The sequence below is a fragment of the Hyperolius riggenbachi genome, chromosome 10 (assembly GCF_040937935.1).
Source record: "Hyperolius riggenbachi isolate aHypRig1 chromosome 10, aHypRig1.pri, whole genome shotgun sequence".
Lineage (NCBI taxonomy): Eukaryota > Metazoa > Chordata > Amphibia > Anura > Hyperoliidae > Hyperolius > Hyperolius riggenbachi.
Window position 1 is genome coordinate 269576465 of NC_090655.1, and position 25303 is coordinate 269601767.

General features: G+C 45.8%; 2 protein-coding genes across 5 annotated transcripts in view; both read right to left on the reverse strand.

The window, feature by feature from the left end:
• LOC137535392 (zinc finger protein 665-like) overlaps nucleotides 1-25303 on the reverse strand; it is a 976927-nt gene that overhangs the window by 42587 nt on the left and 909037 nt on the right. The window lies entirely within an intron of this gene.
• LOC137535429 (gastrula zinc finger protein XlCGF48.2-like) lies at nucleotides 1313-24832 on the reverse strand. 3 transcript variants are annotated; one of them, XM_068257263.1, is made up of 6 exons: nucleotides 24752-24794; nucleotides 22546-22630; nucleotides 10861-10973; nucleotides 10660-10742; nucleotides 10187-10547; nucleotides 1313-1697 (listed from the first exon to the last, which is right to left on the reverse strand). In XM_068257263.1, the coding sequence occupies exons 3-6, from the start codon at nucleotides 10892-10894 to the stop codon at nucleotides 1411-1413; spliced, it is 765 nt and encodes a 254-aa protein (XP_068113364.1). In that variant the 5' UTR covers nucleotides 10895-10973; nucleotides 22546-22630; nucleotides 24752-24794; the 3' UTR covers nucleotides 1313-1410. The 3 variants fall into 3 exon arrangements, with proteins under 3 accessions (XP_068113364.1, XP_068113365.1, XP_068113366.1); XM_068257264.1 differs by lacking the exon at nucleotides 22546-22630 and having other exon boundaries at nucleotides 24752-24832; XM_068257265.1 differs by lacking the exons at nucleotides 22546-22630; nucleotides 24752-24794 and adding an exon at nucleotides 13006-13209.

A 25303-nucleotide genomic window follows, 5' to 3' on the forward strand; every position in this document is an offset into this window, starting at 1 on the left:
GAATCACACACCTGAAACATGCATGCAGCTAATCCAGTCTGACTTCAGTCAGAGCACCCGATCTGCATGCTTGTTCAGGGGATGTGGCTAAAAGTATTAAGAGACACAGGATCAGCAGGAGAGTCAGGCAACTGGTATTATTTTAAAAGGAAAAATCCTTATCCTTCTCAGTTTAGGTTCCCTTTAACACCCAAAGCACTTCCCACACACAGCACACGCATAATGCGTCTCAACAGTGTGAAATCTCTTATGGCTAACAAGAGCTGACTTCTAAATAAAACATTTCCCATACTCAGCAAATAAATAGGCCTTCTAAATAGTGTGTGTATACATATGTTTGGCAAGGTCTGCTTTATATCTAAAGCATTCACTACACTTCGCACATGAATAGGGCTTCCCACCAGTGTGCAATCCCTTATGTGCGACAAGGGTTGATTTACAAGCAAAACTTTTCCCACACTCATCACATGAAAAGGGCTTCTCACCAGTGTGAATTCTCTCGTGTCTTACAAGGGTTGATTTATTTCTACAACATTTCCCACACTTAGAACATGAATAGGGCTTCTCAGCATGAGATCTCTCATGTATGGCAAGCAAGTCTTTACTTCCAAAACATTTCCCACATTCAGAACATGAATTGTTAGCATGATCCCTCTCATGTTTGAGAAGGTATGAATTACGCGAAAAACATTTCCCACACGCAGAACATGAATAGGGCTTCTCACCAGTGTGAGATCTCTCGTGTGTGACTAGCTGTGATTTCCATACAAAACATTTCCCACACTTAGCACATGAATAGGGATTCTCACCAGTGTGAGTTCTTTCATGACTGACTAGCTCTGATTTCCATACAAACCGTTCCCCACACTCAGCACATGAATATGGCCTCTCACCAGTGTGAGATCTCTCATGACTTACTAGCTGTGGTCTATATACAAAACATTCCCCACACTCAGCACATGAATAGGGCTTCTCACCAGTGTGCGTTCTCTCATGTGTGACGAGCAGTGATTTACGCCCAAAACATTTCCCACACCTAGCACATGCAAAAGGCTTCTCACCAGTGTGCGATCTCTCATGTATGACAAGGTCTGATTTACGCGCAAAGCATTTCTCACACTCAGCACATGAATAAGGCTTCTCACCGCTGTGAGATATCTTATGTGTGACCAGATGTGATTTACGCCCAAAACATTTCCCACACTCAGCACATGAAAATGGCTTCTCACCAGTGTGAGATTTCTTATGTAAGGCAAGGTCTGAATTACACCCAAAGCAATCCCCACACTCAACACACATGTAGGGCTTCTCACCAGTGTGGATCCTCTCATGTATGACAAGATAGGATTTCTGTGTAAAACATTTCCCACACCGAACACATGAATAGGGCTTCGCTTCAGTGTGAGATTCCTAATGTCTGACAAGACTTGCTTTAAATGTAAAACATTTCCCACACTCGGCACATGAAAAGGGCTTCTCTCCAGTGTGAGATCTCTCATGACTGACAAGCTTTGATTTCCATGCAAAACATTTCCCACATGTGGAACAAGAATAAGACCCTCCAGCAGGGGGAGAGCTGTGCTGGGTATGAGGCCCCTCAGGGTTAGACAGGTGAGGGGAGTCTGGGGGAATATTTGGGGTAACCGGGATATCCGCAGGAGACTCTTGTCCAATTACATAATTGCCCGTTGTACAGTCTGTGGATACAGAAAAACAAAAGATCATTAACACTCAGTACTCATAACACTCACACACAATATGGTTGCAAACCTTGTCTGGAGTTGTCTGAAATGTAAGATTTTATGGTTTTAAAATTGGAAAAAAAACCTTCCCTATTCTTTTTGAGAAGTGACCATATTTGCATCCTAAAGGCTGAGTGGGGGGCGGGGCTTCCCTGCATGCCATTATACTGGTAGCAGGTGGGGCAACCAGAAAAGTGTGAGTCCCAAGTTATTTGCTCACTTACACTGACTATTAATACCTTAAATACTACACCAGATTTGGCTCCCATTTTCCCTGTGTTAATTTGTTTAGTTGTTTATTTGAGTACCCTATTTTTCAGAATGTAAGATGCACTTATTATCCCTCAAAATGTGTATGGGGGGGAAGGGGGTCAGTGCGTCTTATATTCCGAATAAAACATTCGGACCAGTGCCAAGGTGTCCCCAATGCAGCAGCGTTCTGCTGCCTTCATACCTTCCAGTTGCGGCTATGTGTTCTTTTCCCTTGCGTGTGCAGTCTGTACTTCACTAGTGCCGATTGTCTGGAGGGCGGGACCAAGGCTCTCTCTGTCATTCAGTAGCAGAGGGAGGTCAGTGCTTGGCAACAATGACAGAGCCTTGGTCCCGCCCTCCAGACCATTGGCACCAATAAAAAAAAATAAAAAAAACTGGACAAGCAAATGCAAAAAGCACATGGCTGAGCAAGGGGGGAGGTGGGGGGAGATCATTGAGCATTGGCAAAGCAACAGTAAAAACAGCAGCCTGACTGATCCCAGAGATACAAAAGAATGCGAAGAATGTCTCCTTCGGGTGAATCCTCTCCACAGAAGCAGTCAGCATCAGAGAGACTTGCAGCAGCTGCAGCACGGGGTGAGACTGGCATACAGCAGTCACACATTTCCCTGCACACATATATAAGTAGATAAATACTTGCTCTACTTACATAACATATGTATTGCACTGTCCACATTTTGATTTTAGTGATTTTTCTACAGTAAAAAAAAGAGAAAATCCTTCTTAGCATTTCCCATTTTACCTGTGGCTATTTTGAAGCCAATCCTGATGTCATTTCCTCCCTTACTCTCCTCTGCCTGATTGTGTATGCATTGCCCGCCCTCCACTATAGAAATTGCATTGTCTTAGCATGAGAAATTTTGGCCAATCAGAGAGGAAAAGAGGTGTGGGAAGGTAAAACAGGAGGGAAAGAGGCTTCAGCCAAACAGGCGGCATTAGTTAAGTCTGAGGGGGAAGTATAGAAGCAAAAAAGGACAACCCAGCATGCCCTGCAACTTCCTTTGTGTGTACCAAATTTTGTGTGTACCAAATAAGAGTCAAGTAAACTGTGGAATGATCATTTATCAACAAGAAAAGTAATAGCGATTTTACCTTTTGGATTGCCTGGTCAGCATCCTTATTACTTGTCTACCAGATAAAAATAAATAATTTTTGATTTTATGCTCGACAGTTACACTTTAAAGCTAGTTTGCAGAGAGAACTAAATTAGTCTATTGTTAAAGTGGACTTGAACTCTTGCACTGGACATAAGGGAAACACAGATTAATCCACCCTGTATGTATTTAGAGAGTTTAGCCTATCCAATTCCCCCTCATCTGTGACTAATGACAAGTTTAAATTGATCTTTCAGCTGTGTTAGCTGGCTGCCTTGGCAAAACAGCTAATTTGTAAAGACAGGATGTTAACCTTATACCTGCTTCCATGAAAGCAGGAAGTAGACACACTGTAGATTTATTGCAGGATTTGTATAAGCTGCAACAAAGACATTTTTTCTTTAAAGGTTCATATGCTGTTGCTTATCTCTTAGAGCAGATAGGAAGTTCTGATTTTAGGTCCGCTTTAAGCTGCAACTAGAGGGAGGGAGTAAGAACAGATGTTATGTAAGTAAAAATGGGTGATTTGCTAAGGCACATAACAGGCTTGCTGACCGTGGCTGCCATAACTTGTGGGGATTAGTGTAATTGGGGGAGGGGGAAGCCCAGGGAGCAGTGTATCTACAAGATGCCCCTGCACCATGGATGAACCAGGTTTAGGATACTTAGCATATCATTTTTTTCTCTGTTTTTCGTCCCCTAAATCTAGGAGCGTCTTATAATATGGAGCGTCTTATATTCTGAAAAATACAGTATATTAGCTTACAATGGATTGCACGCAGCAGCACTTTGTACAAGACCCTTCCACCGGCACTGAGACCCACACTGAGGCCTGTCAGGTTCTACCACTATAAGGCACACATGCATGCACATAACTCTCCAGCGAGGGACAATCTATACTACTTACGCCATTACATAAACAGGCTGTCTTGTCATAGGTGAGAGGAGAGCTCCAGCCTGCAGCCAGGTCACAATGGCTGCTAAAATACACAAGAAAGGGAAGCTGTGCTCATCCTATGGAAGGACCAGCTGCTGAGCGGATGCTGAGGGGAGGGGTCTTGTGCTGAGGGGAGGGGTCAGGTGCTGAGGGGAGAGGCAAGGTGCTGAGCAGTTGCTGAGGGAAGGGACCATGTGCTGAGGGGAGGTGCCAGGTGCTGAGCAGTTGCTGAGGGGAGGGGCCAGGTGCTGAGCAGATGCTGAGGAGGGGGGGCAGGTGCTGAGCAGATGCTGAGGGGAGGGGTCTGGTGCCGAGGGGAGGGGTCAGGTGATGAGCAGATGCTGAGGGGAGGGACCAGGTGCTGAGGGGAGGTGCCAGGTGCTGAGCAGTTGCTAAGGGGAGGGGCCAGTTTACATAGCCACAATCACTAACCCTCTGCACTCACAGCACACCGGAAACCAATGCTGGTGAAAGGATTTGATACAGAATGCTGCTGCATGCAATACCCTCTGCAACCACAAGCAATTCTACAGCCTAGTTGTTTGTTACATTTGCATACAAGTCAGAGGTATTTGCATTTCATACATAAAGCATTGGCCATAGATGGAAAGCAGTAAATTGTAGAGCTTGATAAGACAATGGAAGCAATGTGCTACTCCTGTGACAACAGACCTCTATGTACTTATAGCAAGAAATCTGTGTTATGTTTGTAGAGCAATGTGGTATCACTTACACATTCTTATTACCATTGTATCCTCGTGCAACACAGATTGTTTTCCTTCATAAAACAGAAGGTGTTTGTGATTATTCAGGCTGGAGTGAGCATATGAGGTCTACCTCAATTCATCCTTGTCCCTTTGCTGTTCCTGAAAGCTAAGGGGGTAATCTGTAACATTGTATCCTCATGTCACTGATATGTCCCTTGTAATAGTGTACATACAGTGGCTTGCAAAAGTATTCAGCCCCCTTGAAGTTTTTCATATTTTGTCATATTACGGCCACAAACATGAATCAATTGTATTGGAATTCCACGTGAAAGACCAACACAAAGTGGTGTACACATGAGAAGTGGAACGAAAATCATACATGATTCCAAACATTTTTTACAAATAAATAACTGCAAAGTGGGGTGTGCGTAATTATTCGGCCCCCTGAGTCAATACTTTGTAGAACCACCTTTTGCTGCAATTACAGCTGCCAGTCTTTTAGGGTATGTCTCTACCAGCTTTGCACATCTAGAGACTGAAATCCTTGCCCATTCTTCATTGCAAAACTGCTCCAGCTCAGTCAGATTAGATGGACAGCGCTTGTGAACAGCAGTTTTCAGATCTTACCACAGATTCTCGATTGGATTTAGATCTGGACTTAGACTGGGCCGTTCTAACACATGGATATGTGTTGTTTTAAACCATTCCATTGTTGCCCTGGCTTTATGTTTAGGGTCGTTGTCCTGCTGGAAGTCTCAGGTCTTTTGCAGACTCCAATAGGTTTTCTTCCAAGATTGCCCTGTATTTGGCTCCATCCATCTTCCCATCAACTCTGACCAGCTTCCCTGTCCCTGCTGAAGAGATGCACCCCCCAAGCATGATACTGCCACCACAATATTTGACAGTGGGGATGGTGTGTTCAGAGTGATGTGCAGTGTTAGTTTTCCGCCACACATAGCGTTCTGCATTTAGGCCAAAAAGTTCAGTTTTGGTCTCATCGGACCAGAGCACCTTCTTCCACATGGTTGCTGTGTCCCCCACAAGGCTTGTGGCAAACTGCAAACAGGACTTCTTATGCTTTTCTGTTAACAATGGCTTTTTTCTTGCCACTCTTCCATTAAGTCCAATTTTGTGCAGCGCATAACTAATAGTTGTCCTATGGACAGATTCCCCCACCTGAGCTGTAGATCTCTGCAGCTCGTCCAGAGTCACCATGGGTCTCTTGACTGCATTTCTGATCAGCGCTCTCCTTGTTCGGCCTGTGAGTTTAGGTGGACGGCCTTGTCTTGGTAGGTTTACAGTTGTGCCATACTCCTTCCATTTCTGAATGACCGATTGAACAATGCTCCGTGGGATGTTCAAGGCTTTAGACAGCATTTTGTAGCCTAAGCCTGCTTTAAATTTCTCAATAACGTTATCCCTGACCTGTCTGGTGTGTTCTTTGGACTTCATGGTGTTGTTGCTCCCAAGATTCTCTTAGACAATCTCTGAGGCCGTCACAGAGCAGCTGTATTTGTACTGACATTAGATTACACACAGGTGCATTCTATTTAGCCATTAGCACTCATCAGGCAATGTCTATGGGCAACTGACTGCACTCAGCCCAAAGGGGGCTGAATAATTACGCACACCCCACTTTGCAGTTATTGATTTGTAAAAAATGTTTGGAATGATGTACGATTTTCATTCCACTTCTCACATGTACACCACTTTGTATTGGTCTTTCATGTGGCATTCCAATAAAATTGATGCATGTTTGTGGCAGTAATGTGACAAAATGTGGAAAACTTCAAGGGGGCCGAATACTTTTGCAACCCACTGTAGAGTGGTAACAGACAAGGACACCCCCATCTCCTCTGATCTTTCTTCTTCTATTGGAGACTCTAGCAGAGAAGATACGGGCCAACCCTCAAATCCAAGGATTATCTATTAACCTGCTGGGCGGTCTGGACGAGCACAGCTCGTCCAGTACCGCCGGAGGCTGCCGCTCAGGCCCTGCTGGGCCGATTTGGCTGAAATAAAAAGCAGCACACGCAGCCGGCACTTTGCCAGCCGCGTGTGCTGCCTGATCGCCGCCGCTCTGCGGCGATTCGCCGCGAGCAGCGGCGAAAGAGGGCCCCCCTAGCCGCCTGAGCCCTGCGCAGCCGGAACAAAAAGTTCCGGCCAGCGCTAAGGGCTGGATCGGAGGCGGCTGACGTCACGACGTCGGCTGACGTCGATGACGTCACTCCGCTCGTCGCTATGGCGACGATATAAGCAAAACAAGGAAGGCCGCTCATTGCGGCCTTCCTTGTTTATTCTGGGCGCCGGAGGCGATCGGAAGATCGCCTCCGGAGCGCCCTCTAGTGGGCTTTCATGCAGCCAACTTTCAGTTGGCTGCATGAAATAGTTTTTTTTTTATTAAAAAAAAACCCTCCCGCAGCCTGCCTGGCGATCTTAATAGAACGCCAGGCAGGTTAACAGGCAAAAGTGTGTTATTACCATATTCGCAGATATTGTCCTATGAACTTCAGCAGACCCCCACACTTCCCTGCCGCAGGGGTGGAATACTCTCCAGGAAGTCTAAAATCAAGTGGCTTCTCAAGGGCTTCCATCTTCAGCCTGAACTTACAGGGAACCTAAACTGAGAAGGATATGGATCTTTCCTTTTAAAATAATACCAGTTGCCTGACTCTTCTGCTGATCCTGTGTCTCTAATGCTGGATACACACCATGCGTTTCCGCGTCGAATGCGTCCGTCGATACGCGTCGATTCGATTATTTCCGAGCATTTCCGAACGCATTTCGATGATTTTTAGGTCGATTGCCATGTAAAGTATGGCAAATCGACCTAACGATCCATTGAAACGTGAATCAGACATGTCGGTAATAATCGAATCGATGCGTATCGACGGACGCAACGAACGCGGAAACGCATGGTGTGTATCCAGCATAATACTTTTAGCCACAGGCCCTGAACAAGCATGCAGATCAGGTGCTCTGACTGAAGTCAGACTGGATTAGCTGCATGATTGTTTCAGGTGTGTGATTCAGCCACTGCTGCAGCCAAAGAGATCAGCAGGACTGCCAGGCAACTGGTATTGTTTAAAAGGAAACAACCATAACAACCTTGTCCCTCTCAGTTTAGGTTCCCTTTAAAAATAAGATAACTATGGAATTCCCTTTTTCTTGGGCGAAAATACTCCTTATCATACCTGGGTATTATAATCCCCCATAGTTTTAAAGGAAATCTAACTTTTATAAAAAAAAAAGAAAATACAAATTAACTTACCTGGGACTTGTTGCAGCCCCCTGCAGTCATCCTGTGCTGGCACCGTCCTTCCAAGACCCTTCAGACAGCAGCAGTGACCTCCTGAAAGCTGGCCGGCCTTGTAGTGTCCCTGTGCATGGCAGCGTTCTTCCGGCAATGGGAGCGCAATCAGGGTGATTGAGGCTCAGGGCTGTGCATGCGCAGTAGCCTCCGACTGGCTAGCTTTCAGGAGGTCGCCGCTGCGTGCTGGAGGGTCCCAGAAGAACGGTGCGGGCAGAAGATGACTGCAGGGGGCTGCAACAAGTCCCAGGTAAATTAAACTTAGGTAACACTTTAAAGACCTGTACACAGTTTCACCCCCCTTCTTGCCAGAATGAGAACAGACCCTAGCATAGGTCTGAACGATTGAATTTAAACTGAAATCGGGATCACAATTTTGGAATCATCAAAGCGGCGATTTCTGCGATGACGTTATTTTCAAATGGGAAAGTTTTCCTTCCGCACAAGTCCAGCGCTGTCCGTCCTCTCTCGCCGTCTGCCGTCTCTTGTGCACGGCATACTTCCTGGTTCTTGAAGGTCACATGACATACAGAATGTATGCCGTGCATTAGAGCCTGCAGGAAGTGAAGTGGACAGATGGGCATTGCTGGACTCATGCTGGAAGGTATGTCCAGCACTGCTGTAGCTTGGGGGACAGAGGGGGCACAGAGAGACACAGAGCGGAGACAGAGGGGGCATGGAGAGAGGCCCAGATGGGGCACAGAAAGACAAAAGAGGCACAAAGAGAAACACCAAGAGGGCAAAAGAGAGACCCAGAGGTGGCACAAAGAGATACATAAAGGGTACACAGAGAGACAAAGAGGGCACAAAGAGAAACAGGGAGACAGAGAGGCACAGGGGGTGCACAAATAATGACAGAGGGACAGAGAGGCACAGAGGTGGCACAAAGAGAGACATAAAGGGGACACAGAAAGACAAAGGGGGCACAGAGACAGGGGAACAGAGAGGCACAGAAGGGGAACAAAGAGAGACAGGGGAATAGAGGGGCACAGAGGGTGCACAAAGAGTGACAGAGGGACAGAGAGGCACAGAGGGGAAACAAAGAGAGAAGGGGAGACAGAGAGGCACAGAAGGGGAACAAAAAGAGACGGGAACAAAAAGAGACGGGGACAGAGAGGCACAGAGGGTGCACAAAGAGAGACAGAGAGGCACAGAGGGTGCACAAAGAGAGACAGGGGGACAGAGAGGCACAGGGGGTGCACAAAGAGTAACAGGGGAACAGAGAGGCACAGAGGGTGCACAAAGATAGACAGAGAGGCACAGAGGGTGCACAAAGAGAGACAGAGAGGCACAGAGGGTGCAAAGAGAGACAGACAGGCACAGAGGGTGCACAGAGAGACAGACAGGCACAGAGGGTGCACAAAGAAAGAAAGGGAAACAGAGGTGCAGAGGGGGAACAAAGCTTGATTTGAAGGAAGTCGTGAATCAAATTTAAATTTAATTTTGGACAGAAATCGCTCAATTTACTTTTTTCCTAAAATCGTTCAGGCCTACCCTGGCACGCATAGCAACATTTGAGCTCTCCCTATTGGCAAAATCGTTGCACATGAAATGCAGCTGTTACCTAAAATACTATGGGCTTGATTCACTAAGACAAATAGCATGCCTTATCTAAGTTAGCACGCCTTATCAGAGTAGCATAGCAAACTTATGCCAGCTAATTGGCAATGACGAGAGCTCCACTCGTCCTGCCCAGAGCCCCTGCGGGTTTGTAGTGCTCGCTATGCTACTCTGCTAAGGTGTGCTAACTTAGATAAGGCATGCTATTTGTCTTAGTGAATCAAGCCCTATATCTATTCAGAACCATTCCCATACTGTTACCTACAAGCTTCTTCTCTGAAGCACAAAAAATCATCACTCATTGTATCTAGGGGCTGAAACGTCGCTGGATAGCCTTCCCGGCATTAACTACCCCAAACTATCAGGGAGGATTTGGTCTCCCGGACCTGCAGAAGTACTACCAGGCTTCCATCCTCGATGTGTCCAAATTATGGTGGACTTCTTCTATCCCCAAAAAGTAGAAACAGCTAGGTTTCAGGAGCAAGAAAGGGCAAAGAGTGGAACTTGGTGGCGCTCCAGGTGCAAGCCTGGAATGGCTGTGCCTAAAAACAGCATCGACTCACCTGCTCTGCCCTCTGAAAAAGTGTCCTCCACTTTAATTATCCTTATCACATCTCCAACCTCTTCAGACTGCTGATCACTCCTTATATCTATCTCCTCTTCTTCTTCTTTAATTGTCACCATCATGACACCCTCCTCCATAGACTGCTGATCACTCCTCACATACATCTCTTCTTGTTCCTCTTTACATGTCCTCACCATGTCACCCTCCTCCATAGACTGCTGATCACTCCTCACATATGTCTCTTCTTCCTCTTTTTTAATTGTCCCCATCATGTCACTCTCCTCCATAGACTGCTGATCACTCCTCACATATGTCTCTTCTTCTTCCTCTTTAACCACAACATTTACATGTTCTCCATCCTAAGTTCACAAAATAAGAATGTATTTAAAGTGTGAACACAGATAACAGCATATGCAAAAGGAAACAATGTCACACAGTTTGGCGTTTTTAATGACCCTCAGCTAAACCTACCTGATAATGGTGGGGGTTGGTGGGATCCTGGTAATAAAGAGGACCTGTACATCTCTCTGGTTGGTTTCTGTTACTGGATACATCTGCAGGAAACACACACACTGACTGAATACTTTGCCTCCATATTTATCAGATGATGGGTGAGCTAGGAGGACCCTCCATACTGCTCTATCTTGTATAAGTAATAAAGTCTCCTCTTACCAGGTGATGTGAGGGGCAGCTGACTCTCCATCATGGGTCCTTGTAGAGGTCCTGGTGTCCTATATACGGTCACTCCTTTCTGGGAAGCAGACGTCCTGACATCTTATGAGAACCTGGCACACACAATGATACAGTCACCACACAGACACTTCCCTTGCTGTTATTGGATAACATCCCATAATCCCCAGCACCCAGTATTAGGTAGCCAGGGATTCCCCTCCCCCCCAGTATTAGGCAGAGGGGTCCCTTCAGTATTAGGTAGCCAGAGGTTCCCACCCAGTATTAGGAAGCTAAGCTACAGGTGGATACAGTATTAGGTAGCCAGTGGTGCCCCCAGTATTAGGCAGCCAGAGGTACCCCCAGTATTAGGTAGTCAGAGGTGCCCCCAGTATTAGGTAGCCAGATGTGCCCCCAGTATTAGGTAGCCAGAGGTACCCCCAGTATTAGGTAGCCAGAGGTGCCCCCCAGTATTAGGTAGCCAGAGGTGCCCACCAGTATTAGGTAGTCAGAGGTGTCCCAGTATTAGGTGGCCAGAGGTGCCCCCCAGTATTAGGTAGCCAGAGGTGTCCCAGTATTAGGTAGCCAGAGGTGCCCACAGTATTAGGTATCCAGAGGTGCCCCCAGTATTAGGTAGCCAGATGTGCCCCCAGTATTAGGTAGCCAGAGGTACCCCCAGTATTAGGTAGCCAGAGGTGCCCCCCCAGTATTAGGTAGTCAGAGGTGTCCCAGTATTAGGTAGCCAGAGGTGCCCCCCAGTATTAGGTAGCCAGAGGTGTCCCAGTATTAGGTAGCCAGAGGTGCCCACAGTATTAGGTAGCCAGAGGTGCCCCCAGTATTAGGTAGCCAGAGGTGCCCACAGTATTAGGTAGTCAGAGGTGTCCCAGTATTAGGTAGCCAGAGGTGTCCCCCAGTATTAGTTAGCCAGAGGTGCCCCCAGTATTAGGTAGCCAGAGGTGTCCCCAGTATTAGATAGCCAGAGGTGCCCCCAGTATTAGGTAGCCAGGGGTGCCCCCAGTATTAGGTAGTCAGAGGTGTCCCAGTATTAAGTAGCCAGAGGTGCCCCCCACCAGTATTAGGTAGCCAGAGGTGTCCCCAATATTAGGTAGCCAGAGGTGCCCCCCAGTATTAGGTAGTCAGAGGTGTCCCAGTATTAGGTAGCCAGAGGTGTCCCCCACCAGTATTAGGTAGATAGAAGAATCCCCACAGTATTTGGTAGCCACAGGTACCCCCTCCCCCCAGTACTAGGTAGCAAGATGTGTTCCCAGTATTAGGTAGCCAGAGGTTTTCCCCAATATTTGGAAGTCATAGGTGTTCCTCCAGTATTAGGTAGCCAGAGGTACACCCATCCACCAAATAATTAGGTAGCCAGAGGTGCCTCCAGTATTAGATAGCCAGATGTCGGGGGCGTGGCCAGAAGCCGAAGGAGTAGGAGGCAAAGAGGAGAGCTCCTGATCGAGTATCCGTTAGCCTGATCCTAATCCCGCCTGCCTTCACCCCCACACCAGCGGACCACCATACAGATGCCCTAGACAGTGCCTGGCACACAGCAGGCGCGCTTCCACGATGACCCGGCGCGGCTCTGACTCCAAGGCGGCAGTGAAGCTCCACAAGTTCAGGCTGGATCCCCAAGATGGCGATGGCAGTACAGATGAGGTGGCGCCCCCACTAAATCAGATAATGAAGGGGATCACAGCCTGTCCTCTCCCCCTTACTGGCATAACAGTGCGCTTAGAAGAGGCGAGAATGGATGGGTCTGTATATAATTGAAAAACAATAAGGACATGCACAACAAACTCCAAGATCTGGAGAACAGGTCAAGGCGTAGTAATCTACGTGTAGTCGGGTTCCCTGAATCTTTCTCTACAGTATCACTATCTAAGCTATTTGCTGAAACCCTCCCAAGCCTCCTGGCTATAGACTCACTATGTAAAGTTGAACAAGCTCATAGAGTCGGCCACCCCAGGCAGCCGACATGAAAAAAGGCCCTGGTGTCATCATGGCAAAATACCTGGACTATGGAGTAAAACTCTGGTGATTGAAGGACAAGCTCAGACTTTTTAATGATTTCACCTTAGAAGTCTCCAAGCAGCATCAAAAGTTGAATGCAGCTTGCACTGAATGTATACATCGCCAATGGAAGTTTACCTTGCTCTATCCAGCCATTCTAAAATGCACAGATAGTGAAAATGTGACCAGAGTCTTGAAAACTCCTCAGGAAGCGGAATACTTTTTCTCCATGGTAAGAGGCTCGAGGCCTCATTCTCCTCAAAATCACGGCGATGAAGACTCCTGAAGTCCTGGCTCACTCTGGTTTCTACTTTCTTTAAAGTATATCACAGTGTTGAGCTGCGCTCTCCTTATATCCTAAAAAACAAAATTTGTTCTCATAGCGTAATTCCGTAATCCTTTTATCACACAACACCCAGTGATAGTGAGAATAGTGTGAACCACTCGTGAATCCTTCCCCTAATCCAGATTGCGCTCACCGGATTGTAGCCACCTCAGACAACAGGTGGATCTAACGCGTGTTTCATACACCACTCTCTGGCACTTTAAATCTTCAATAATTCTTTAATACTCCAGATAAAACTCCACAAAATATATAAACCATAAAACCTTCATAGCGTATTATGTAAAATATTGAATAACAACCCGCGCAATGATTGCGCACTCACGTCTGCGTTCTTGTAATTTAGGCACATCAAACAGCTCTATCCATCAGCGGGGTCTGTCCTGGCATCAGCAGGGGAAATGCGGCGTCCCGTATCCCACTATCTAGCTACCTCTGCCCAGGCTCGTCTCCACGCGCTTTCCTCTAGTTCGTAGTTGCCGGCTCGTTGATCGCATGCAGTGACGTCAGACGCGCTGGACGTAGCTATGCCCTACGCGTTTCGTCCAATCGGACTCATCAGGGGCTGACGTCACTGGCGCGTCACGCCCTTTTTATGCTGCATGCGAGTCACCTGACTACCTCCTATCTCCGTCGCATTATATTTCCCCATAGGCTTCAACAACATGGCGGCCAATGTATCAGACACGTCATACAAGACAGTGTACTGACTGACAGACACCGCTGCTGTTACAATCTATGTTATATTAGCCCATGAGATCATATATATTTGATATAATAACAATCTAAAATCAAATTCATAATTCAATATTACATCCAAAAACAATTAGTGCCATCTACTGGCGAACTTTCATAAATCAATCCAACACTATGTGATACAACCATTTAATGCCATCTACTGGCTAAAATTCATATGACACCTATCCTCAATTCACAATACCAGTCTATGTACAATTCAAAACCACCTATTGTCACCCGGTGGCGAAAATATCGCTGGCAACAATCTGTGTCCCAATTTATTGCATTGCATCAAGTTTAAGCTAAAATTTATGGGCAATTTGCCTATCTCATTCATTAATTTAGACCAATCCCTTCCCATATTCCTCAGTAGTAGGACTAATACCTTCAAAATTATCCTCAATTCTGTGTCAAATATCAGTGGTGATGTAACAATTTAAATCAAATTCAATATTTAACCCCCCCGGATGCAGGGTCCCCAAATTATATATCCATCTCCCCTCTGCCTTCGATATTTCCCTCACCATACTTGATCCCCTCCATTTTTTTACATATTTTTCTACCCCCATAAATTTCAGGCTACTTGGATCTGCCCCGTGCACAAGTTTATAATGCTTGGACACACTGTGTGTCTCTAAACCTTTAGGGCCTTTTTCCACTAGCCTGCGATTTGCTTAGAGATCCCACCCCACTAACTATTGGTCTTCCGGGTGGGTTATTTACATCTTTATGAATTTTGGGGTTAAAGTATATTACTGGTATCCTGGGATTCGTTGGCAATAAGTATTTTAGTTCTTCAGTGTTAATAATCCCCATTTTTGGGGATTATTAACACTGAAGAACTAAAATAGAAGACCAATAGTTAGTGGGGTGGGATCTCTAACTCAAAGAGTGGGGGAATACAAAGATTGGTTCCTTCAACCAGAGGTAAAAAAATTGCCACATTTATTGAAAGACACAAAGCAACTCTTACAGAAAATTGATAAATTGAAAATTCTACCAGGGGATTTGTTGGTGACGAGTGACGTCACATCCCTTTATACAGTAATTCCCCATGAAAGGGGTCTAAAAATTGTTGGGGATAGCCTTAGAGGTGGAGGGAGTTTGAAGGACCCCCAAATCGAGTTTATATTGGATCTGTTAACATATTCACTGAAACACAACTATTTTTGGTACAAAAAAGAATTTTATGTACAACGAACAGGCTGTGCTATGGGGGCAAAGTATGCCCCGAGCGTAGCGAATCTTTACATGGGTCAATGGGAAAAAGAAATTTTGGGTAATGACAAGGGGAATAACATCATAGCATGGAATAGATTCATTGACGACCTCTTCTTTATTTGGAGAGGGTCGAGAGAGCAACTACATATGTTTTGTGAGGATATGAATAGTCATTGGCCAGAGATAAAAATTACATTTACAATTGATGCGAATAAGGTGGACTTCTTGGATTTGGTAATAAGAACAGAAGGGACTGAATTAAAAACGGTCACATTTTTTAAACTGACAGATAGGAATGGATATATCCCGAGGGAGAGCTGTCACCACAAGAGATGGTTAGACAACATCCCTAAGGGCCAACTAATGAGGATCAGGAGGAATTGTTCTGACATAAGTGATTACCAGAAACAAAGTAAAATAATCACACAGAGATTTAGGGAGAAGGGCTATGAGAAGGAGTCACTGCAACAGGAGGTAAATATAGTAGCAGAGATGAATCGTGAAGCACTCATTAGAGATAATGTTAAAAGATCAGGACCGTCTAGGGAATTTGATATATTGCTAGACTATAACAGTCAATACCGGGATCTGGAACAAATAATAAAAAACCGTTGGAGTATATTACAGCTGGATCCTGTCCTTTAAAAAGACTATTCCAAGTAGACCTAGTTTTATATATAGAAAGGCACCCAATCTGAAGTCATCATTGGTCAATAGTTTTATTGATCCACCTGTAACTAACGTGGGAAATTTATTGGAACAGAAGGGTTTTTTTCCATGTAGGGGTTGCAGGGGATGCAGGGAGGCTAAATCATTAAGGGGAGACCATATTATATCAAGGAATACAGGAAGAAGATAGAACATTAAACAATGCATAACTTGCAATACCGTTGGTGTGGTATATGTACTATGGTGCCCATGTGGGATGGAATACGTGGGTAGGACTACAAGAGCCTTACATAAAAGAATAGGACAGCACATCTACAATATCTCTAAAGGTTTAGAGACACACAGTTTGTCCAAGCATTATAAACTTGTGCACGGGGCAGATCCAAGTAGCCTGAAATTTATGGGGGTAGAAAAATATGTAAAAAAATGGGAGGGGATCAAGTATGGTGAGGGAAATATCGAAGGCAGAGGGGAGATAGATATATAATTTGGGGACCCTGCATCCAGGGGGGTTAAATATTGAATTTGATTTAAATTGTTACATCACCACTGATATTTGACACAGAATTGAGGATAATTTTGAAGGTATTAGTCCTACTACTGAGGAATATGGGAAGGGATTGGTCTAAATTAATGAATGAGATAGGCAAATTGCCCATAAATTTTAGCTTAAACTTGATGCAATGCAATAAATTGGGACACAGATTGCTGCCAGCGATATTTTCGCCACCGGGTGACAAAAGGTGGTTTTGAATTGTACATTGAATTGTCACCATGAGCTTGCTGGTTAGTCTGTCCCTCTCGGATTTACAAGCCATACTCCATAGAGCAAAATTAATCCATGCCATGCACTGATGAGGATCAAACAATCCGAAACAGTCTGTATGCATGTTGGATTATTATAGCTCTGTACAAATTAACAAGCTGACACATCATTGCATTCCAGCGGTTCTGGAGGTGTGTTTAGCTTCTAAGGGTACAATGGTTAATTTGCATATTTTCAGCAGTGTTGCACTGGGAGACATCTCAAGCTCACTCCAACCTGAATTATCGCAAATTCTTTCTGTTTTAAGAAAGCAAACTTTTGTTTTTGTATTGTACATAGACTGGTATTGTGAATTGAGGATAGGTGTCATATGAATTTTAGCCACTAGATGGCAATAAATGGATGTATCACATAGTTACATAGTTATTTTGGTTGAAAAAAGACATACGTCCATCGAGTTCAACCAGTATAAAGTACAACACCAGCCTGCTCCCTCACATATCCCTGTTGATCCAGAGGAAGGCGAAAAAACCCTTACAAGGCATGGTCCAATTAGCCCCTAAAGGGAAAAATTCCTTCCCGACTCCAGATGGCAATCAGATAAAATCCCTGGATCAACATCATTAGGCATTACCTAGTAATTGTAGCCATGGATGTCTTTCAACGCAAGGAAAGCATCTAAGCCCCCTTTAAATGCAGGTATAGAGTTTGCCATAACTACTTCCTGTGGCAATGCATTCCACATCTTAATCACTCTTACTGTAAAGAACCCTTTCCTAAATAAATGGCTAAAACATTTTTCCTCCATGCGCAGATCATGTCCTCTAGTCCTTTGAGAAGGCCTAGGGACAAAAAGCTAATCCGCCAAGGTATTATATTGCCCTCTGATGTATTTATACATGTTAATTAGATCCCCTCTAAGGCGTCTTTTCTCTAGACTAAATAAACCCAGTTTATCTAACCTTTCTCGATAAGTGAGACCTTCCATCCCACGCATCAATTTTGTTGCTCGTCTCTGCACCTGCTCTAAAACTGCAATATCTTTTTTGTAATGTGGTGCCCAGAACTGAATTCCATATTCCAGATGTGGCCTTACTAGAGAGTTAAACAGGGGCAATATTATGCTAGCATCTCGAGTTTTTATTTCCCTTTTAATGCATCCCAAAATTTTGTTAGCTTTAGCTGCAGCTGCTTGGCATTGAGTACGATTATTTAACTTGTTGTCAATGAGTACTCCTAAGTCCTTCTCCAAGTTTGATGTCCCCAACTGTATCCCATTTATTTTGTATGGTGCTAGACCATTAGTACGTCCAAAATGCATGACCTTACATTTGTCAACATTGAATTTCATCTGCCATGTATGTGCCCATATAGCCATCCTATCCAGATCCTGTTGCAATATGACACTATCTTCCTGAGAGTTAATGTTTCTGCACAATTTTGTATCATCTGCAAAAATAGCAACATTGCTCACTACTGCATCTACTAGGTCATTAATAAATAAATTGAAGAGCACTGGACCCAGAACAGACCCCTGTGGGACCCCACTGCTAACAGTCTCCCATTTTGAGTATGATCCATTGACCACAACTCTTTGTTTTCTGTCCATTAGCCAGTTCCCTATCCATGAACACAGACTCTTCCCCATTCCTTGCATCCTCAACTTTTGCACAAGACTTTTGTGGGGAACAGTGTCGAAGGCCTTTGCAAAGTCCAAGTATATCACATCTACAGCATTCCCAATATCCATATTAGCATTCACTACCTCATAAAAGCTGAGCATGTTAGTCAAACAGGACCTGTCTTTAGTAAACCCATGTTGATGCTGAGAAATAAGATTATTTTCTACTATGAAGTCATGTATAGTATCTCTTAGATTGGATTGATTTATGAAAGTTCGCCAGTAGATGGCACTAATTGTTTTTGGGTGTAATATTAAATTATGAATTTGATTTTCGATTGTTACTACATCAAATATATATGATCTCATGGGCTAATATAACATAGATTGTAACAGCAGCGGTGTCTGTCAGTCAGTACACTGTCTTGTATGACGTGTCTGATACATTGGCCGCCATGTTGTTGAAGCCTATGGGGAAATATAATGCGACGGAGATAGGAGGTAGTCAGGTGACTCGCATGCAGCATAAAAAGGGCGTGACGCGCCAGTGACGTCAGCCCCTGATGAGTCCGATTGGACGAAACGCGTAGGGCGGAGCTACGTCCAGCGCATCTGACGTCACTGCATGCGATCAACGAGCCGGCAACTACGAACTAGAGGAAAGAGCGTGGAGGCGAGCCTGGGCAGAGGTAGCTAGATAGTGGGATACGGGATGCCGCATTTCCCCTGCTGATGCCAGGACAGACCCCGCTGATGGATAGAGCTGTTTGATGTGCCTAAATTACAAGAACGCAGACGTGAGTGCGCAATCATTGCGCGGGTTGTTATTCAATATTTTACATAATACGCTATGATGGTTTTATGGTTTATATATTTTATGGAGTTTTATCTGGAATATCTGGAGTATTAAAGAATAATTGAAGATTTAAAGTGCCAGAGAGTGGTGTATGAAACACGCGTTAGATCCACCTGTTGTCTGAGGTGGCTACAATCCGGTGAGCGCAATCTGGATTAGGGGAAGGATTCACGAGTGGTTCACACTATTCTCACTATCACTGGGTGTTGTGTGATAAAAGGATTACGGAATTACGCTATGAGAACAAATTTTGTTTTTTAGGATATAAGGAGAGCGCAGCTCAACACTGTGATATATATTAACAATCTTTTTTGAATTTTGAAGCAGCGATCCCGTGAATATTATATGGTGACTTGGAATTATACAGGACTTGGGTTCGAGAGGAACTCTGAAATATTTGTATATGGACTGCAGTAAGGTCTTATAGTATTTTAAAGTGTGTATCACGCGGATATATTTGTGCATTGAAAATTAGAGGCAGTGCAGCCCTATTACAATTTATATACTTTCTTTAAAGGGAACCTTAACTGATAGGGATATGGATGTTTCCTTTTAAACAATACCAGTTGCCTGGCAGTCCTGCTGATCACTTTGGCTGCAGTAGTGGCTGAATCACACACCTGAAACATGCATGCAGCTAATCCAGTCTGACTTCAGTCAGAGCACCTGATCTGCATGCTTGTTGAGGGGCTGTGGCTAAAAGTATTAGAGACACAGGATCAGCAGGAGAGTCAGGCAACTGGTATTATTTTAAAAGGTAATGCTGGGAATACACGGGTAGATTATGCGCCGGAATCGAGCCAGCGGCACGATACCGGCGCGTCCCCCCAGATCGATTCCTGCTTGTCCCCGCGGGCACTTCCTAATCAGCGCTTCGTTTTTTCTACTGCCAGTATCGAGCGCGGAATTGATCCGGTGGGCAATCGGACCTGTCGGAAATTATCAATCGAGCCATCAGCGGCTCAACTGATAACAAGTATCCACCCGTGTATGCCCAGCATTAAATCCATATCCTTCTCACTTTAGGTTACCTTTATTCTGGGCATACACGGCGGTGTATGTTCTTATCAATCGAGCCGCTGATGGCTCGATTGATAATTTCCGACTTATCAATCGAGCCGCTGATGGCTCGATTGATAATTTCCGACGTGTCCAATCACCGCGTGGATCGATTCCCGACTCGATTCCCGCGGACGGACAATAGGCAAAAACGAAGCGCTGATAAGGAAGTGCCCGCGGGGACGAGCAGGAATCGATCCGCGCGCACGAGCGGTAATGCTGGGAATACACCATACAATTTTCTGTTAGATTTACCTGCCAGATAGATAAAGTTCAACATGTTGGAAAATTATCTATCTTACCATCTATCTGCATAGCAATTAGGCATTGTTCTCTTCAGCAGGAGATAACCAGAAGACAATGCACCAGAGAGAATGACCATTCTCTACAGAAAATAATCTAATTACAGTAAATCTAACAGAAAATCTAACAGAAAAATCTAAAGGTGGCCATACACTGGTCGATTTGCCATCAGATCGACCAACAGATAGATCCCTCTCTGTTTGAATCTGATCAGAGAGGGATCGTATGGCCACCTTACTGCAAACAGATTGTGAATCAATTTCAACATGAAACCGATCACAATCTGTGGTGGTGGTGGTGCTGCTGCTGCTGCCCCCCCCCCCAGCTATACATTTCCTGCTCCGGCCGGTGTGAGTCCCTGCTGTCTTCTTATCCGCTGGGTTCCGCGTTCCGGTCCGACTGGTTTCACTTCTTTCTGTCCGGGGAAGTTTAAACTTCCTGCTGGGACAGGAAGGAAGTGAAGCCAGCCGGTCCGGAACCCAGCGGAGAAGGCGGCAGTGGTGACAGCGGGGACTCGCGCCGGCCGGAGCAGGTAATGTATTGCCGCTGTATTGCGTCGGGCATTCGAACGCCACTATCGACGCACTCCCGACCGGCTGGCGATCGAGCAAAATCTTCCGCACGGACGGCTCGACGGGAATCGACAGGAACGATTGATTTTGGATGGAAATCGATCGTTCTGTCAGCGTTTTCACAGCAGATTCGATCACAGTGATCGAATCTGCTGTATATCCTTGGGAAAATCGTTATGGGCCCCTTAAGAGAAAATTGTATGGTGTATTCCCAGCAGGCTGACATGCAAACATTGAGAACAAGGATAACTGAGGCTGACGACCGCGTGAGAGAAGTGGAGGAGCGGATTACGCCTCTGGAACGCAACTCTTCGCAGCTGCAGCAGGAGGTCCGTGTGCTGAGTGAGCGCCATGAAAGTGTAGAGAACAGAAACAGGAGATGAAACGTGTGGGTGGGGCGGCCAGAGAAGGTGGGAGGAACATCTCCTGAGGATTTCACAGAAAGAATATTAACTGCTCTGTTTGATAGGACCTTGTTCTCCTCGGCCTTTATTGTGGAGCGAGCGCATAGAGTGTCACCGAAGGCCCCTGCCCAGGCGCCCAGGACCTTTATCATGAAGCTGCTCAATTACCGCGACAGGGATACTGTACTCCGCGCAGCCCGCCCAAAAGGTGAAATTATACACGAAAATACTCGCATTTCCTTTTATAATGACTTTTATATCGATTTACAGCATCAGCGGTCACAATTCGTGCAAGCCAAGAAACGTCTGCGGGAGTCGGGATCTGGGCCTAGTATACACCAAGTTGTATCCCTCCAAGCTCCTTAGGGTAGTGGCAGATGGCCACACTCACTCTTTACTGTGCCTAAATTGATACAAAGCTGGTTGGAGAGCAGGCCGCAAATACCCCCCCCCCCCCCCGGAACGATGCTTAAAGAGAATCTGTACTCTAATATTCTTACACTAAAAAGCATACCATTCTATTCCTTATTTTCTCCTGTGCCCCTCTGTGCAGTTTCTGCCACTCTCTGCTGCAATCCTAGCTTGTAATTAACAGTTTTAGGCAGTGTTTACAAACAAACTAACCAGCTTCTAATAGGCTCAGCTAAGCATAGTGTGTGAGTATGCAGGGGGCCTGCAGAGGGTGTGTATCGCTTCTACCAATCACAAGCAGCCCTGCACAATCAACACAATCAAAGCCTTAGCCCGACAAACAGGACAGAGGAAAGATACATTGATTTATTACAGAGACAGTGTAATTAGGAAGAGCTGCAGTTAGCCCCAGCACATTAGAACAGGCATAGGAACTCATAGGATAGAAGAACTAAGGCTGAAAAAATTGTTACAGAGTCTCTTTAAAGGCGTGAGTACTGGCTTTGAGGCTCTGCACTCTGATAGCCCCCCGGATGCTTAGTTGTTCTTTAGCTCTATTACCACCATTGCCTAAGAACCAACCACTGAGCTCCTGTTCTGCTTCTAAATTATTTGTTATGTTTCCTGAGCTCTTTCACAAAGTTTCTAAAAGGCTTACTAGACTATATGAGCTTTATTTCGGCCACCTACACCTGCTGTCCCCTCTTTTGAGTACCTGGATGTTACCACAACACTGCAGAGAGACTGTGTTTGTCTGTTCTCCTTGCTGATGTTATCCGTTGCTGCATATACAGGTCCTTCTAAAAAAATTAGCATATTGTGATAAAGTTCATTATTTGCTGTAATGTACTGATAAACATTAGACTTTCATATATTTTAGATTCATTACACACAACTGAAGTAGTTCAAGCATTTTATTGTTTTAATATTGATAATTTTGGCATACAGCTCATGAAAACCCAAAATTCCTATCTCAAAAAATTAGCATATCATAAAAAGGTTCTCTAAACGAGCTATTAACCTAATCATCTGAATCAACTAATGAACTCTAAACACCTGCAAAAGATTCCTGAGGCTTTTAAAAAACCCCAGCCGGGTTCATTACTCAAAACTGCAATCATGGGTAAGACTGCCGACCTGACTGCTGTCCAGAAGGCCATCATTGACACCCTCAAGCAAGAGGGTAAGACACAGAAAGAAATTTCTGAACGAATAGGCTGTTCCCAGAGTGCTGTATCAAGGCACCTCAGTGGGAAGTCTGTGGGAAGGAAAAAGTGTAGCAGAAAACGCTGCACAACGAGAAGAGGTGACCGGACCCTGAGGAAGATTGTGGAGAAGGACCGAATCCAGACCTTGGCACTCTCCTCCCCACCCAGAGTGGCACCCTCCACCCCACCCACTGCTCCCCCATACCCATGTCTGTACTAATCCCCCACTGCTCCCCCATACCCATGTCTGTACTAATCCCCCAACTGCTCGCCCATACCCATGTCTGTACTAATCTCCCCACTGCTCCTCCATACCCATGTCTGTACTAATCTCCCCACTGCTCCTCCATACCCATGTCTGTACTATTTCCCCCACTGCTCCCCCATACCCATGTCTGTACTAATCCACCCACTGCTCCTCCATACCACTGTCTGTACTAATCTCCCACTGCTCGCCCATACCCATGTCTGCACTAATCCCCCACTGCTCGCCCATACCCATGTCTATACTAATGTCTGCACTAATCCCCCACTGCTCCCCCATACCCATGTCTGTACTAATCCACCCACTGCTCGCCCATACCCATGTCTGTACTAATCTCCCCACTGCTCCCCCCCCCCCCCCCATACCTATGTCTGTACTAATCCACCCACTGCTCCCTCATACCCATGTCTGTACTAATCTCCCCACTGCTCTCCCATACCCATGTCTGTACTATTCCCCCCACTGCTCCCCCATACCCATGTCTGTACTAATCCCCCCACTGCTCCCCCATACCCATGTCTGTACTAATCTCCCCACTGCTCTCCATACCCATGACTGTACTAATCCCCCCACTGCTCCCCCATACCCATGTCTGTACTAATCCCCCACTGCTCCCCCATACCCATGTCTGTACTAATCCCCCACACCCATGTCTGTACTAATCTCCCCACTGCTCTCCCATACCCATGTCTGTACTATTCCCCCCACTGCTCCCATACCCATGTCTGTACTAATCCCCCCACTGCTCCCCCATACCCATGTCTGTACTAATCCCCCACACCCATGTCTGTACTAATCCCCCCACTGCTCCCCCATACCCATGTCTGTACTATTCCCCCCACTGCTCCCATACCCATGTCTGTACTAATCCCCCCACTGCTCCCCCATACCCATGTCTGTACTAATCCCCCACACCCATGTCTGTACTAATCCCCCCACTGCTCCCCCATACCTATGTCTGTACTATTCCCCCCACTGCTGCCATACCCATGTCTGTACTAATCCCCCCACTGCTCTCCCATACCCATGTCTGTACTATTCCCCCCACTGCTCCCATACCCATGTCTGTACTAATCTCCCCACTGCTCCCATACCCATGTCTGTACTAATCTCCCCACTACTCCCCCATACCCATGTCTGCACTAATCTCCCCACTGCTCCCATACCCATGTCTGTACTAATCTCCCCACTGCTCCCCCATACCCATGTCTGCACTAATCCCCCACTGCTCCTCCACACCCATGTCTGTACTAATCTCCCCACTGCTCTCCCATACCCATGTCTGTACTGTTCTCCCTACTGCTCCCCCATACCCATGTTTGTACTAATCTCCCCACTACTCCCCCATACCCATGTCTGCACTAATCCCCCACTGCTCCTCCACACCCATGTCTGTACTAATCTTCCCATACGTTAGCTAGTATATACAAAATGAATCACACAATTACCTCTTCCTACAACGTATCCTGCTGACTTCTTACAACTTTTTGTCCGTGCTGAGTTACATCAGTTCCTGTCTTTAGGATGATTACTTCCTGTTTATGTGTTCGCCATCTTGTGGTAAATAAGCTAACTGCAGCCTCTGTTTATTCAGCCATCTTCTGATACTAGAATTGTTGCTGCTGAACAGCCTAATTTACTGACAAATCACATATAATAATAATAAAAAAGCCCATACAACTGCTCCACGCCAATTGGCGGGAATGCGGTGGCTCCCTCAGGACTGCCTAACGCCAATTGGCGTTAATTCCTGGGGGCGGAGATTGCAGGGGATCGCGCGCGCTGATGCCTGCTGAGCAGAGCTCTGTCATCAGTCTGCCAGCGACGATCACTGCTAATAGACTGTTAGACGGCGAAACCATCGTCTATGTATATTGTACAGCGCTGCGATCTACGGCAGCGCTGTACTGGGGACAACCGGATGCTCGGCTGTCCCCTAGGGAGGCACAGAGAGAGATCGTCTCTCATAGGCTGATGTCTATGAGAGCCGATCGCTGTGA